This window comes from Nymphalis io, chromosome 17, assembly GCF_905147045.1.
Source record: "Nymphalis io chromosome 17, ilAglIoxx1.1, whole genome shotgun sequence".
Lineage (NCBI taxonomy): Eukaryota > Metazoa > Arthropoda > Insecta > Lepidoptera > Nymphalidae > Nymphalis > Nymphalis io.
Window position 1 is genome coordinate 6,502,907 of NC_065904.1, and position 17,745 is coordinate 6,520,651.

The following is a 17,745-nucleotide window of genomic DNA, read 5'->3' on the forward strand; positions in this document are numbered from 1 at the left end:
AGGTTGTCAAATGCTGCCCGTCCCAAGCAAATTCTTCGATCGGCTTCTCAAAGTTGTTCTTACCGACTTGTATTATCTCTCCTAGTTAGGTATATTCACTAACAACTTCGAGAGGTTTCCCCTCGACGTATATCGGTCCCGGCACGACATGCCTATTGAACATGACCTTGGTCTTGTCCAAGTTCATACCGAGACCGACACACCGGGAAGACTCGCCTAGGCTACGCAGCATTTCGGTGAGTTGTTCCAGTGACTCTGCTATGATGACGATATCGTCGGCAAATCGAAGGTGTGAAATGTACTCGCCGTTTACATTGACTCCATACCTAGTCCAATCCAGCGTTTTGAAAACGTCTTCCAACGCGTTGGTGAACAGTTTCGGGGATATTACATCCCCCTGTCTCACCCCTCTGCGCAGTTGGATCTTACAGTCCTGGATGTGGACAGTCATTGTAGCGGCGTTGTACAGACATCTCAGTACCTCGATATATGACACTACACAACACTACACTACAGTCGATATGACATCTCTGTAATGAGTCGAGCACTGCCCAGGTTTCGATGGAGTCGAAGGCTTTCTCGTAGTCCACAAATGCTATACACAGCGGCTGGTTGTACTCTCTTCGGTCTTCTGCACAATCTGCTGAACAGTATGGATGTGGTCCGCGGTGTGTCGCAGCCTTGATGGCACGGGTATTGGAGCATCGGAGATCGCGTCGCGTCAGCGTTTTTATTGTTCGGTTTAAGGCCTTATCTGACAAAAACGATGGTAGTTTTCGTCGTTTTCTCATGAGCTCGAGTGTCTCAGCAGAGAGTTTTGGTGCGTTGTCTCTTCTCTGTGGCGGAAAACACTTGCGGGATGTGTTTTGCAGTATTTTGACCAGCGTGTCGGTTTTCTCATTAATGCTGCTTACGGTTTCCAACGCGGTGAATTGATTTTGAAGTTCCATTTGAAACTTTTCGGAGCCTTGAGCAGCTTGGAGCATGGTAGGTCTATTCAAAGTTATGCTTTATTAAACATGGAAGTTTAAGTGATAGCCAAATAATGCTTTTTTGCGCAGATAATCCGTATTAGTCTTTTTATTGAAAAGGTAGCCGGACGAGCATATGCGCCACCTGATGGTAAGTGGTCACCAACGCCCATTGTAAGAAATGTTAACCATCGCTTACATCGATAATGCGCCACCTTCTTTGGGATCTAAGATGTTATGACCATTGTGCCATAATTACACTGGCTCACTCACCCTTCAAACCGGAACACAACAATACCAAGTACTGCCTTTTTGTGGTAGAATATCTGATAAGTGGGTGGTAACTACCCAGACGAGCTTGCACAAAGCAGTACAGCGTAGCAGTAATACGTCTTTCATTTTTTTTATTCACCGATTTTTGAGACTCCATTAATAGTTTTTCTAATTATCCAAAAGATAAAGATGTTAATTGTTTAGTACCTAGGGTCAGTATCGAGGTAAGAATAAACATAAGTGATTTTTTTATGAACAAATACGTTACTAAATAAATAAAAGCAACCTTTTTTTTGTTTTCACTGGAAAAACGCATTTACTCGTTTGCCGTCCGTGAAAAAAAATAAAAGCAACCTAAAATAGCTTATTGTGTTTTATTTTTAAAAAAAGCCCCGTGTGACTGATTATAACGGTAGATAGTTGCTCTCGCTACTATCATATTAATTCACATAATGCACTGTATTGGAGAAAAACATTATTTTTGGCTATTGTTAAACTGACATGTTAGTAAGGCATAACTCTCAATGGTCTCAGATTTGAAACTTAGCGTTATAGTAACTAGCCTAAAGTGTGACATCAATTCCATCGCGAACAAAGAAATTTGGCAACTCCTTTCTTTGTCGCACTTCCAAAAAATGGAATTCCTTACCAGTTCACGTGTTCCCCTCCTCTTACAACCCGGGTTCCTTCAAACGAGGCGTGAAGAGGCATCTTGCGGGCCGGCAAGGCGAAGGCGGCTAGTGCAGAACGTTTTTTCCGTCTGTACTGGCCGTCGTCGCGTTTGGACTCTACTACCACTTACCATCAGGTGGAGTAGAGTCATTTGCCCTCCCGGCGAATATAAAAAAAAAAAAAAAACTTTTGTTCAGCTTAAAAATACCTATCCAACGATGTATTGGAGGTTGGGACAAGAGTTCATAAAAATTCTGGTATCGTCCTTTAAATTAATATTCGAAAATAGAACTCATTACAATATAATATATTTAAACAGGAAATTAATTATTTGGTAATTAAAACACTTTGCTACATGGGTCTTATTTTTCTACCGATTTAAAAATTTACACATTTGATTATGGAAATATATTGTAAATGACGTATTATGTGTACATATATACTTAAATCGAGTCGTGATGAACTTTAGTGTTTTTCCATTACTTTTGTAGTATTTACCGATTAAATACTAACTTTTAGGTTAGGTTTTTATGTAATTTGTAAGCATTACTTTAACACATGGATAATTTATGCTCTTGAAATATTTTTTGTTGCATTAATTTATTTTGATATTCAAGCATTTAATAATTTTAATTTAAAAATTTTGCGTATGTAATGATTTTAAAATATTTAACGAGTACTGTACTGTTCTTTAGGTTATTTGAAAAAAACTGTCTACAACTAACATGTTTACCATGTAAATTGTATTTTTACATGGTAAAGGTTTTACCATGTGTATTGTGTTTTTTTTAATCAGTAAAACTTTCCATTCTTCAACATTACACAAAAGAGTTTCATTTAAATGCGTATGTAATGATTTTAAAATATTTAACGAGTACTGTACTGTTCTTTTGGTTATTTGAAAAAAACTGTCTACAACTAACATGTCTACCATGTAAATTGTATTTTTACATGGTAAAGGTTTTACCGTGTATATTGTGTTTTTTTTTTTAATCAGTAAAACTTTCCATTCTTCAACATTACACAAAAGAATTTCATTTAAATAGAATAATTTAAATTATTTATCAGTTCATTATTATCGGTTAACAATGTGAATAATGCATTATTAAAATGATTAATATTTAACGATCTTTGTGTGTATATCGGTAATACAATTAATAAAAAAGTACATCATTTAGATTATTTTTTAATTAACGATCTTTGTACCAGATGCCTTCTTTATTTGTTGTTTATAGTCTATGGAAACTTTGACGTATTTATTTGGCCTTGGTTTTGATGACGGTCATGTGTATCAAAAGCTTTGTTAGTTCAGATAAAATATTTACACATCCTGTTTCGAGGTGGTAATCGAGCGAAAATTACATATGTATTATGATTATTTTTCAATTTATGTGCGATCTTAAGACGTAAGCAATAACGTAAATCAAATATTACCTGCGCAGTTTATAATTTTATTATAATTTATTTTACATCACTTTCGGTCCGACCAAACAAACAGCCATATAAAAGGTCCTCTAGATCGAATTCGACGACGGCGGCCAATCTCAAGAGAGATTAGCCAACTGCGCAGGACATATTATAGTGCACAAGTGTGTGCGCAAACACAAGTGCACTTTCTATTCCCCAACTCTCATAATCCGATGAGACGGCAATTCGACACGACCGAAAAAAGTTCAGGCGCAGGACCAACGGTTTTACTCTCCAAGGCACGGGAGTGTACATACTGCCAACTTCCAGACCCCGGGCTGCTATTGAGAATTTTAGACAGAAAAACTCAAGAACTTTTTAGTGGCCCGACCTGATATTTGATCCCAGCACCTCCGGGTCTGCGGCCTTACATCTAGTCACTAGACCAACTAAGCAGTCGATATAAAATATTTAAAGAACACATTATATATTAAGCGAATACAGACAATCTTAGTGTAAGGGAAAAATATAAAGAAAATAATCGTATAATTTTATGAATTAGCACCCAATTAAAATGAACTCTTTTATATACATATTTAAATTAAGCTGATATATTTCGAACAGAAATATATTTGTTTATTTGAAATAAGGAGATAGATCAACTAATAATTCTGTTTTTAAAATTGCTGTCTGATGTTGTCGGAACTATGAACTTTGAACATTTGTGTTTCATTATCTAAAAGCAAATGGACTAATAATGCGATTAAGCAGATTTTTATATGAATACCCGTGTTTATATGAATAACCTAAATACCCGTGTCGACTACGCAGTTCGCACGGGAGATTAAGTTTTTAACCTAAATTATGCTTTATGCAGAAGTTTATTTCATCTTATTAACTACGACACTAAGACTAAGAAAACTTTTTATACAATATAAATTATATAAAACAGTATAATTGTCTTACGTTTTTATAATAAATCCACAATCGAAACGAACTTATTTATGTATTTATGTTAATCAGTATTTTTATATATGTTTTTACTCAACATTAGTTAGTTACCAACATTGTAACATTTGGATGTTAATTTGAAAAAATAACAAAATCAGTACTTTACAAATTCATAAGCATACGTACAACTAAGTAAAATCCATAGCGATGTGGATTGGTTTCTGCAAAGTAAAAGAGATACGCAATCAAAATAAGATTTGATCATTTATGTGGGACTCACGGGGCAGAAGGCCATCGTCCTACCCACTAAAACCTCCTCGTTTCCGTCTCACCGCATGGTGGCGGGGTTACGTTAACGCGTTAGCACACCACCGCGACCCCGCCTGCGGCCGTCGCTTTGGGTGAGCAACCCACCGGTTGTTTTTATTGAGGTTTTCTCCTCTTGGCCCGGCCGGTGAAGGCAAGGCCCTCGGTCCCACCACAGGCTGGCGCCTGGATGGGGAAACGAGTTTGAGAAGGCGGTGACCGAAGTCTGTCCACCCAGCATCGACACCGAAACTGGGCGAACCCGCCTCTCCCTCCTCCTTCTACTCCTCCTCCTGTCTCCGGCGGCCCAAAACGACCCCGGAGTCCTCCTACTTGCCACGAAGCCGCTCGCTGGTCCACTCTACGCAACAGAGAAGTACCAGGAGCGGCCCGCGACACTTCCGCCGCGTCAGTCTCAGCCGCGATCGACAAGCATTCCGAAAAACATCGGATTGCTGGTCGACCCCGTTGCCCAGGGTACTCCACGTGGAAGTGACTGACATGCACCCTAAATAAGATTTGATCTACACATATACATATTTAACATCTATAACGTAACAACCCGTAATTATCCTTGTAAGTAGCTTTAGAACTAACTCCTCAACGCTCCTGTTCGGGTAAGTGGATACCATAATTGCAGAATTTCAGCCGAGCTGAATTATTAACACAAATTAAACAAATTAAACACACACAAAAAAATCTTTATATTACACCAATATAAAAGACGATATAATCTATAAAAGGAACAGGGATACACCCCTAGGATAGGATCCCTAGGAATAAGGATAAATCCGGCGAAGGGCCTCTAATTAATTTTTTTACTACGAACCGTAATATAAACAATTATTCAGTGACAATATTAGACATTTTAAATTCTTACAAGTTTAAAGTTCACTATTTTTTTCAAACATATATTCGTATTCGTTATTCTCTTTACATAGTAATAAGCCATTGTTCATTTTAATTATTCCACACACGAAACACGCGAGGCCACGATCTATAACAATAAATACTAGTAATTAAAGTACGAGAAATCAATAGTTTTACAGTTAAATATCACTAATATTAAATTAAACAGGCACGAAACTATTAAATTTATGAATAATAAATTCCCTTGAATAAATATGTATCGGACACATACTTAACTTCTTATAAATAATAAATCAAAGAACAATTACATATGTTTGTGTTATAGAACCAAAACCGAAGAGTTTAGAAAATAAATCGTTTGCCAAGTTTGCAAAGCTTTGGACCTACGAGGGACTAAATAATCACGATTTAAAAACGCTCTCCTGTTTGCTTTTTGCAGTTAAGTACTTAGTTTGACGTAGGACGTGTCAATGTTTAAATTCACATAAAAGTTATTTTAATGGTGATGGACATTTAATTATAACTTAAAAAGTGTAATGATAAATAATTCATTAAAACGCAAATATAATATGAGCCATACACACTTTGCTTTGATTATGTATACTATGCATACTTTGCTTCACTAGGTATACCAATACACACGATGCTGCATGTGTCTAGATATATCAAAGTCTATTATAATGTATCCAAAAATAAAAAGTTAAAATCTGAGCTCGTGTTCGGTCAAGATACTATAATTCATATGTAATTATGAAATATAAATATATATATATATATATATGTATATATATATATATATATATATAATATAATATATATATATATATAAAGCATAAATATATATATATATATATATATTTCATAATTACATATGAATTATAGTATCTTGACCGAACACGAGCTCAGATTTTAACTTTTTATTTTTGGATACATTATAATAGACTTTGATATATATATATATATATATATATATATATATATATATATATATATATATAATTTCACGTTTATTTACATATAATACACTTTTTGAAATATTTACATACTATTGAGTATTACTGAATTTGCTTTGAATGTACCTATTATCTCACTGATTATGAGATCTTTGGAAGTAATTATACACGATCTTTATATAACATAATAACATATTAATTTTATTACTGAAACTGTATGTTTTATTTTTACACGTCATATTTCATTATTGGTTTCATTTTTTTTTCAATCAACATATATTTCGATGTTTCACATTTGACGGGTATCCCGTGACGCCGTAATATTTCATTGTAAGCTTATTTGTATAGTACCCTTATTAATTTTTAAGCAATTGATACTTGAGTCTATTAGCCCCGACGTTTATGCGAGCTCCTTTGAACCTCACTACATCTAGCGCTGTCTTTATTAATCTAACTCTTTTATGTACCAAAGATCAATGGGGATTTTAGATTATATATTCATTATAATTTAATTGGTAAATTAAATTGTTATAACTGAACTTGTGAAGTTATTAAAATAGATAGCCTATGCTTTTTTCAGCATTCAAAGTTGTTAGTTATATTATAAAAAAATACCTTGAGCATAAATGTAAAAGTGATTGAGACTAATATTTTATTACTACTAACTAATATTTAGTAGCTTAAAAAAATCAAAGGTGTTCTACGGAATATTAAGTTAAAGATACAAGATTGTAGAATATCTAGAACACAATGTGACGCAAACTGTATAAATATAAATAATTCAATTTATCAGTCGTATTTTGTGGGTGTGTACCCTTGATACGCAGTAAAATCGAATTGATTAACAACAGTATTACTAGACTTGTATACGTGGTGATATTTTATTTTGTCGGTTTACTTTCAGCTTCGTCAAGGTTTCACGCACACCCACAGTTGTTTATTATGTTATGATCATTCGCCGCTTGCAAGTGGTATTGACCGTACGTTCTACGTTATATTGTTTGCGCGCGGTAATCTGCGTACTTATAAAAACATTATTGATTTTTACCTTCAAAAATCAATGAAAATGTACTCCATTGCAGAGGCTACGTTAGCTTTTGTCGTTCTGTACCTGTTTTCGTTTCTTTTCGAAGTTGTAACGGGATTAGTGTCATAAAATATGAAGTTAAAAAATTATAAAATGTGATATTTTAGTTTTAAATAAACTAGTTTTAAGTTAATTAGTCAAAATATCAATGCAATTATATTTAAGTTATTAAATAGGTGTATTCAATTATTTAAGCCCGTATATTGCAAATTAACTTTCATTACAACGAAGCCGAAACAACAAATATTTTCATGGTAAGTTCTTTTGTTATTTGTCTGTGCATTTTAGATATCCATTTTTTTAATTAAATATTTTAAGATATATTATTTAACATTACCTACTTACTTACTAAATAGTTACTCATATTCATATAGAATTGCAAAAAATATTCAATTATTCACCAACAAATCAAATCTGATAGTACCTACTACCTACATAGCAGATAGGTACCTACATATCTGATTTGTAATGATAATAAAATAAAATAATAATAATTGTAACTACAATTTGTTAAGAAATATTTGTGAAAGTTGAATCTTATTCATCCGGTTAAAAGCAAGCCGTAGTTAAACAGATTCCTAAACGTCGCGGCGAGCGCTTTGGGTACAGGTATTTTTAAAAGTATACATATGGCCCTATATGGAACATTCTACTCTTTATTGAGAGTTTATGCCTCGTTGAAATCTACGTTTGGGTTAAAATATAAATAAAGAGAAAAAGAATCGTGTAAAAAGTTATCAAAACATTTATAATATAAAAATATACAAAAGAAACGACCCTGAAAGACCATTTATTATGAATCTAATACATGTGCGCGGCTCAGCGAAACGAACGCCAAAACATTTGTAAAGGTATGGCCATACCAGCGCGAGTAAGTTAAATACTTTTGTTGTAGTTATGTTGATCGATCGCAAAGGTGTTATTTTTTCGATGGTTATGTGTCTCAGTCGTGTCCACTTTATAGTGCTTTGTTAGATTTTTACGATTACGGCAACTATTTTTGGCTTGATACAACATTTTTTTGCACTTAAGTAATGCACTTATGCGAAAACTATCTGACACAATAATAGGTAATGATGCTTGTTTGATATTTGACAGTAAAAGTAAATGTCAAATGTCAACGTCATAATAATTTAATTAATTGGAATTTCTAATTATTAACTCATAGGAATCATATTATTGATTTAAAAATGAAGCATTATATATTATCGAAAAGACTTTTATATAAATACAGTAAAATATTTAAACGTGGCTTCTCGATTCATTGTAACAAAGAGTGGCAAAGTGTCGTAGGATTAGAAGTGCATGCTCAGTTAAACACGGAATCGAAACTTTTTTCTGGTGCTGAAAATACATTTGGTGGCTTAGTGAATAATTGTGTATCATTATTTGATGCTGCGATACCGGGAACATTGCCTGTTTTAAACAGAAAATGTGTAGAACTTGGTGTTTTAACTGCATTGGCACTTTCATGTAAAGTAAACGAAGTTTCGACTTTTGATCGAAAACATTACTTTTACGCCGATTTGCCCGCTGGTTATCAGATAACGCAACAAAGAACACCACTAGCGAACGATGGCATCATTAATTTTCAGGTATCTTTATTAATTTTATGTTATTGCTGTGAATTAATATTAAGCAATACATAATTTAACACAACCTTCATTGAAATGCTTTTTGCCTTTCATATTTCTTTGCGGTTAACATTTATAAACAAAATGGTCATTATGAAGGATGACAATGCTTATGTAATATAAATGATTTAAATTAATTTATGATTTTAATAAACAATCAAAGTAGCTAAACTATTCAACTTTTTTGATATAAGTAAATTTTAATATATGTGTTAAAAATAGTGATCTATTATTAAAATATCAGGATCCAAAAAGCAACTTTGTTTGTCAAAGACTCGATTTGCATTTCTACTTTGGATATTACTATGAAGAAAAATACATGTCTCTAAATGCAATTTATTGTAAGTGACTTCCAAAGGAATGTTAGAAACCCATAAAAGATCAAAACTTATGTAATAAATAAGAGAAAACAAAAAGGCACACATTTCAAAGACGAGAAAATAATTGAAAAATGTCCCTTCTAACCTTCAGTTTATTTAAGTAGCATTATTAGCTATTAAATCTTGTATATCCAGCTTTAGCTTAGTATATAAGCACTGTTGACATTCAATACTTATCTATTTTATTTTTCATAGGTATTTACACCAGGTGTTCACAAGAAGCCATATAAGAAGAGTTCAAAAATAAAACAAATACAATTAGAACAAGACAGCGGAAAGTCTCTACACGATGCTGAGTTAAAGAGAAGCCTTGTGGATTTGAACAGAGCCGGAGCCCCACTTATTGAGCTAGTCTTTGAACCCGACCTTGAGGTGAATTTTGAAACTTTAAGATTTGCTTTTCATTTATATAATGTGACTGTTTAGAACCAGTATTTATGTATATGTTTTGTAGTTATATCCTGATAACAATCTTTATATTTTTTAGTTTAGTATAGCTTGTATTAAGAATAATACAAGGAGAAGATATAAATAAACTTGAGATTTTCACTTTCCATACAATTTGTGAATAGCTACCCAGTGCCCTATATCCTCATATTGTTATTCCACGTCAAACAGTTCTTGATTAATATATCATTAACAACTTTAATTTTACTTCTGAAATTACTATAAAAACTCTGCCAACATTTAAAATGTCATTTATTCAAAAATCCATAGTAATTGCTTTCTATAATTCATGATCTCGACCAATCATATCGTTTCAATAATTTAATGTCAGTTGTTGTAGAATGTATCATTATTTTAATTATTCTTGATGCTAATTAATATTTTAAGTGTCTGTATGGCTAACACAAGTGTCTAAAAGTTGTTAATTAATGAACAAAGGTGATCAATTGTCACAATATTACCTTTTTCTTCTTTGTAAATCTATATCATAAAAAATAGCACTTAGATATGGACAGAAATATATGATATTTAAATATTAATATGGAAAATGTTGAATAAATTTATTTAGATGTTATATTAACATTATATATTGCTGTTTTTCTAGGATGGCGAGGAAGCAGCAGCACTAGTTAAAGAACTTGTACTGATTGTACACAGGCTAGGTGCATGTACTGGTCGGATGGAAGAAGGTGCTTTGCGTGTAGATGCCAATGTGTCCATGCGTCATGTCGGTGAACCACTTTCTACACGTACAGAGGTAAAAATAAGTCTTATACTTGTAATTTGTAAATACCTAAATTAGTATCAAATAAACAGACTTTAATTTATAATTGTCTCTCTAAATAAAATATGAAGTTAATATAACATTTATTAATATTTTATTTGCATAGGTAGGCAAAGTGTCAATTTGGCTACCTTGTAGTAAATGGTCACCAACGCCTATAGAGTGCCTGGCACTAAGAAACATAAAACATCATTTACATTGTCAATGCACCAACAAGTTTGGAAAATAAGATATTGTGACCCTTCGGACCGTAACAAAATAAAACTTAGTATTGCTGTGTGGCAGTAGAATATAACCTACCACCTAGTATTCCACCTACTAAATGAACTTGGTAAAATTCCATCTCTAGTGGTGGGAAGGAAATAAGTTAAATTTTAGTTTAAGATTTTACGCATCTATGTTAAGAAGTGTAGATAAATAGAAACGTATAAAGACTTCATAATACATAAATAAGCTTCTGTATCATTTACATCTTAAGACATATGGTTAGTATAATAGTTGCCCCTGTGGGTTGTAGCTTGATGTTGTAACAATAGCCTATTTAATTAATGGTTTTATAAAGGCAATAAGATTTTTTCAAATCAGACTGATAGATCTTGATATTAGCTTGTACAAACATAAAAATTCTTTAGCTTTATAAAGTCAATGTAGATATAAAGGTATAAAACAACTCGAATCATTTATTTAAAAATAAAGAGGCGAAATTTGGTCAAATGCATTTTTGTTCTATTCTCTTTTGAAGTCATTAGGTAATTGGTTTTTATTGATAAAATCATTTTCAATAATTTGATAAGTAATTAATTATCAATTACAGAACCATTAACATTTTTTCAAAGATAACATTGTTTTAACTTCAGTTAAATTATGTTGTATATTTAATAAATAGGTATACAATATTATATAAACAATTTTGACCCTGAATTGACATGTCATCATTGGTTTAGTTCTAGAATAATCTATGGTATTCATTTTGGATTCTTGAGATTATATTTTCATTTTAAATGTTGATTAAAGTGGATATAAGTAGTTAATTGGAACACTGTTGCATATTATAATTTATATGTTTATACGTATATTAATCAAGAACTGTTTGTAGACCGTAATATATATGAGCTATAAGTAAATCGTAATTAAGTTTGTTTATTTTAACTTCTTCTGCCATGAATAAGCTATTATAGAAACAATATTTACTGGTTATTTTGTATCAGGTTTATTTGTTACATAGATTTTTAATATGTAAAAATCTATGTAACAAATAGATTTATTATATGTAACAAATAGATTGTTACATAGATTTTTACATATTACTTCTAAATTTACATCAATAGATATAAAGGTTTTGTTCATGACATGTACTATGAAATTACAGTTAAAAGTGTTTTACTTTTTATATTATTATTAGGGATTTCATTGAAATTCATGAGTGTGATAATTTGTTAAGTAATGGGTAGACATTTTAGTTCAGTTTAATTTCTTGTTTCAGATTAAAAATATTGGTTCAGTGCGCGGAGTGGCAGGCGCTATCCGTCATGAAATAGAACGTCAAAGATCAATATTAGAAAGCGGTGGGCGTATTTTGAACGAAACTCGGGCCTGGGACGCTACAGCGAAAATCACTATTCCTATGAGAGACAAAGAAGTTGTACAAGATTACAGGTAGGTAGATCTTTTAATATTTTTTTTATTTGTTTTTTTATTTTTTATTTATTTGTTTATATTTTAGAGACCGTTTATATTGTAGATTGATTTTATAATTTTATTTTTATTAAATAGGTGGGTGGATGAGCAAATGGGTTGCATTGTAAGAAATATTGACCATCGCTTACATACCATTGTGGTGACCTTAGGAACTTAGGTGTTATGACCCTTGTGCCTGTAGTTACACTGGCTCACTCAGCATTCAAACTGGAACACAACAAGTGCTGCTGTTATGCGGTAGAGTAACTGATGAGTGGGTGTTACCTACCTAGACGAGCTTGCACAAAGCCCGACCACCAAGATATAAGAATAGTCGAATATTTAAGTTTGCACTTTTTCTTTTTCGATATAGTTTTATATCAATTCCAGACTACTTATTTTACTAATTTTTAATAAAATTAACACAGCAACCAAAAATACATTACAATTTTATGTTTTCAGATATATGCCTGAACCGAACCTTCCTCCATTAAGGGTTAACCTCACAACAACAGAAAACAGCCAAGACGTCGTAAGCGTACCACTCATCAAAGACAAAATACCAGAATTGCCAGAAGAATCTAGAACAAAATTAATAAAAAATTACGAATTACGCCCCGAAATAGCAGTGCAGCTTGTGAACGAACCTGTTTTATTAGATTTCTTCCAAACCATAACCTTAGTTAAAGCTAGGAATCCAACTAAAGTCGCCAATCTCCTACTAAATGAGCTCCTAACAGTACTTAATAAAAGAAAATTAGACGTTGCATATTGTCCCTTAACTGTGAACCAGTTAGAGGATGTAGTTGATTTGCTATTAGATAAGAGAATTAGTTTAGATGTATGTCGTAAAACTATTAATGAACTTGTCGACGGGACGAGCTCATCGGCTATGGAAATAATAAAACAAAAGGGCTGGCTATTGATATCAGACGAGGCCGAGATATATAACAGTTGTATCAAAGTGATAGAAAATAATCCAAAATTAGTCAAACAGTATAAAGATGGAAAAACTAAAGTGTTAAAAGCGTTACTTGGAATATTATCTAAAACTACTGATAATAAACTTGACATGTCAATAGCTTCCGCAAAGTTGGAGGAATTATTAAAGAAATAAAATTGAAAATTATTTGTTTTTATTTATTTACATACAATTTAAATAAATGGCCAAGAAATTAATGCATTGATTTTCATTTCGTGTCAGTAATAAAGCACTAACAAAAAAAGGTAAAAAGGTTTTTTTTTAATTTTAACAAATAGCTCAGTAAGGATCGATATTAATGCTAAACAGCTTGAGAGTTTGTTATTTTGAATGAAATGAACTAGTCAAATTATACATTTTATGTTAGGTTAGGCGCATGAACAATGACGTTACGTGCTTTCCGAGGGAAGTTAAGATTGCTAATTCCCAAATTTACAACTCAATTGATATTTAATTATTCTCAATTTAAAATTCAATTCTACTAATCTATAACGATTACGATACGCTCTCAATTACATTCTAATTCAACCTTGACTAACCTATATTTATTCGGATCAGAACCGAAACGATATGATGTTAACTTTTAACGTTATGTCAAAATCAAATTTAATTGTTAACTATTATGCAAATAGTGGACTATTGAATTAAAGAATAGGAAAACGGATAAGTGGCAACGATTACGCTTCAATTCGATTGCGCTAAAGTGACAATTTGTTAGTAGAATTGACCCCCAGATCCGTGGTTTAAACCTATGAGATTCGCGCCTGTGGTTACTGTCAATATATAAGAACTCTCTGACACAAGCTAATAAAGGTAGCAAAGTTATAGGAATTATGTGTTGCTAATAAAAAATGGTAGGATTTTATAAACCATGTGAAACCGAAGAAGATTTTTGGGAATTTTTAACGATATTTTTTGTTTGTTTTAAGCATAATATGATACCGATAATATAATTGCATTTCAACTGTAAATCCTGTTACTTTATAAATAACATCAATTCCATCGCGCACAAAGAAATTTGGCAACTCCTTTCTTTGTCGCACTACCAAAAAATGGAATTCCTTACCAGCTCACGTGTTAGAGCTTACAACCCGGGTTCCTTCAAACGAGGCGTGAAGAGGCATCTTGCGGGCCGGCAAGGCGGTGACGGCTAGTACAGAACATTCTTCCCGACTGTACTGGCCGTCGTCGCGTTTGGACTCTACTACCACTTACCATCAGGTGGAGTAGAGTCATTTGCCATCCCGGACATATAAAAAATAAATAAATAAATAAATAAAATTGTGACGAAGAATTAGCCATTACTGTATTGTAGCCTTAAGATAATTTCTTTTTTCGTTAGAATTGATGTTCTCCTGGCTAATTTAGGCCTCTGGCTCAATGGGTCAATCTTAAGAGAGATTAGCCAATTGCACAGGACATATAGTGTACAAATGTGAGCGCAAACACTGTTGCACTATCTATTCCCTCCCTGCCATATCCGATTGGACGGCAATTCGAAACGAACGGAAAGAATGCAGGCGCAGGACCAACGGCTTTACGTGCTTTCCGAGGGAGTGTACAAACTTCCAATTTTCAATCTCCGGGCTGCTACTAAGATTCTTCGGTAGGAAAACCCAATAACTTTGGTTGGTCTTCCTGTGGCTTGAACCCAGGACCTTAGGACCTTCTATCTAACCACTAGACCAACGAGACGAACGAGGTAGTTTTAAAATAATGCATCGTGTATAATGCACAAAAATATTAAATTTTATAATAAAGTTAGATTTATCAAAATGATGAAAAACTGCATGTTCGTTTATAATGTAATGTTAGATTTTTAAAGTGTGTGAAAATTGAGTTGTTTAAAATAAATATACATAAAGGATATAAATTTTGTCATAAAATGAAGTAATGTTCGTTATTTGTTATATAATTATCAGAGAAGATACAATGTTTTTTGTTTACGAACGTACTTGGCATGCAGAGTAAATGAAGGCTGTTTGTTGACGATGCCACACGCGCCCCGAATATTGGAATCGTCAGGGGCTCACAACAGTTAATAGGTATTTTGATTGTTGTAGTCAATTTATTGTCATTTTCTTCTCTCTTTTTCTAAGTTTTCTCTCATAAGGCAGTCAGAATTATAGTATTCTGACTGCCTTATGGTTATGTACTTAATATTAATAATGATATTTTTCAATATGAAATGTAGCTTAATTTATTGACTTCGATTACATACACGTACATTGTAGTATCGTTACTCATAGTAAACAATACCATATTTAATAATAAAATAATAATAATATAATTTATTATATATACATAGGCTCATTAAAACAAAATACTAGGTATTTGATGTAGTAAAAAAGTAGTATTAACAATTCTACTTTTAAATAAATTTTCTATAACGCTATTTTCGATACAGATAATTGCAATGAAGCAATATAATACAAGACAATGGTTAAGCTATTTGACATTTATTTAATAAAATGCTCATTTTTAAAATAAAACTTAGTAATATGTTAATTAAACGAAGATAACACAGTGTCACATGTGAACCTTAAGTGAAGATAGCGGGTTCAAGCCCGGGCAAGCATCGCTGACTTTTCATGTGTGCTATATGCTATGTTAATATTTTGCCTCGTTCTTAACGGTCTAGGAAAATATCACAAGAAAACCTTTATACGTTGTATAAAAATTTACCTCTCTTCTTCTCAATAAAGTCCTAGCTCAGCGGTGGATTTTTTACAGGCCTTACTATAATTTTATACAAAAGAGTTCATGACACCTGGCAAATTCTCTTTTTCCAAACTAAACAAATGTATACAAGCTCAATTAGTTTTTAATCACGTTTTGTTGCAGCATCTAGCTATTACATTTCTTTACCATCAATCGAACGTCAATACGGCTTTGGAATTGATTGAAACATGATGTTGTCTACATTATTGACTGTTTCTTGCCTGTACACAGTAATTACAGCAGATATGACCGCTTCAGGAATAGACAGAACAGTGAGCGACGGAGTGACAAGTATTGGATACAATGTTGTATACGGAGACGATGATCTGTTTGTTATAAATCAGGTCATAAGTGACTCGGAAAAGTCAGATATATTGAGGAAAAAAACTGATTTAAACCAATCTATTGCACCGTTACCAGCTGAAGATGTTAAGTGCTTGATGTCTGTGGACCGTTACTGTTCTAAAACTATGTTGGAAATAAAAAGTAAGTTTAGCTATTCAGAATTATTGTATTACGTTTATATATATATCACTGCCTCGTTGGTCTAGTGGCTTGATGTAAGACCGCAGACCCGGAGGTCCTGGGTTCAATTCCCAGGTCGGGCCAATAAAAAGTTATTGGGTTTTTCTGTCAGAAAATTCTCAGTAGCAGCCCGGAGTCTGAAAGTTGGAAGTGTGTACACTTCCGTGCCTCGGAAAGCACGTAAAGCCGTTGGTCCTGCGCCTGAACTCTTTCCGGTCGTGTCGGATTGCTTTCCCATCGGACTATGAGAATTGGGGAATAGAGAGTGCACCTGTGTTTGCGCACACACTTGTGCACTCTCCTGCGTAGTTGGCTAATCTCTCTTGAGATTGGCTGCCGTAGCCGAAATCGGTCTGGAGGACATTATATATATTCTATTATTAGTATTTTAAATTTTATTTGTAAAATTAAATAAATTGTGTTTAAAGTACTTTAAAACTACACCAAAATAATATTAAGAAATTTATTTGCATTTAATAATTAATATAAATGATACTTTCAGGCGTTCTCATCCAAGCCTTAAAAGATGATTGTGCGAAGTGTTCTGTGAAACAGAAAGAAAGCGCAGGGAAAATTGTTGCATCTATGATGGCTCATGATCCTGTTGCGTGGAAGCTCTTCCTCACCAGGTACGACAGTCTCAACAAAATTCAGAGGATTCTGGGATAAAATAAACGCGTAAGATATTTGTATAGCAATCATTTCACTAATTAAGTACTTTTAATTGATATATTAATTCATGCATTTCATAAATTGCTGATTGATTTCATTTATATATTACATTTAAATGTAGGTATATAATAAAACGAAGCATTAAGATATATTTTTTAATTATTTTAGGTCAGCTCTACAAATTTTACCTGAAAAGAAACCACTTAAAAAAGAAAGGTCAAAATTTAAAATAAAGGGAGATCCTGAATTAATTGAAAATGCAAGAAATAGATACACAATGCCCGGTGTGAAAGTGAGAGTGAAGAGATACGCCATGGAGAAAATAAATTAAAACGCACATTTTCATGGCTTAAAAAATCCTGTTAATCCTAAACAGCTTATGTAACTATTTATTATAAGTGAATAAAACTTATGTTATAAGTTTAGTTTTGAA

General features: G+C 32.8%; 2 protein-coding genes across 3 annotated transcripts; both read left to right on the top strand.

The window, feature by feature from the left end:
• The first annotated feature begins 8,652 nt into the window (after positions 1-8,652).
• Positions 8,653-13,538, top strand: LOC126774839 (glutamyl-tRNA(Gln) amidotransferase subunit B, mitochondrial). Its single transcript, XM_050496471.1, has 5 exons — positions 8,653-9,085; positions 9,700-9,876; positions 10,556-10,708; positions 12,219-12,391; positions 12,875-13,538. The coding sequence occupies exons 1-5, from the start codon at positions 8,681-8,683 to the stop codon at positions 13,527-13,529; spliced, it is 1,563 nt and encodes a 520-aa protein (XP_050352428.1). The 5' UTR covers positions 8,653-8,680; the 3' UTR covers positions 13,530-13,538.
• A 1,764-nt stretch (positions 13,539-15,302) lies between these two features.
• On the top strand, positions 15,303-17,653 carry LOC126774881 (uncharacterized). 2 transcript variants are annotated; one of them, XM_050496532.1, is made up of 4 exons: positions 15,303-15,439; positions 16,347-16,601; positions 17,143-17,269; positions 17,481-17,653. In XM_050496532.1, exons 2-4 carry the CDS (start codon positions 16,361-16,363, stop codon positions 17,641-17,643), a joined length of 531 nt encoding a protein of 176 aa, XP_050352489.1. In that variant the 5' UTR covers positions 15,303-15,439; positions 16,347-16,360; the 3' UTR covers positions 17,644-17,653. The 2 variants fall into 2 exon arrangements, with proteins under 2 accessions (XP_050352489.1, XP_050352488.1); XM_050496531.1 differs by lacking the exon at positions 15,303-15,439 and having other exon boundaries at positions 16,307-16,601.
• Positions 17,654-17,745: the final 92 nt, after the last annotated feature.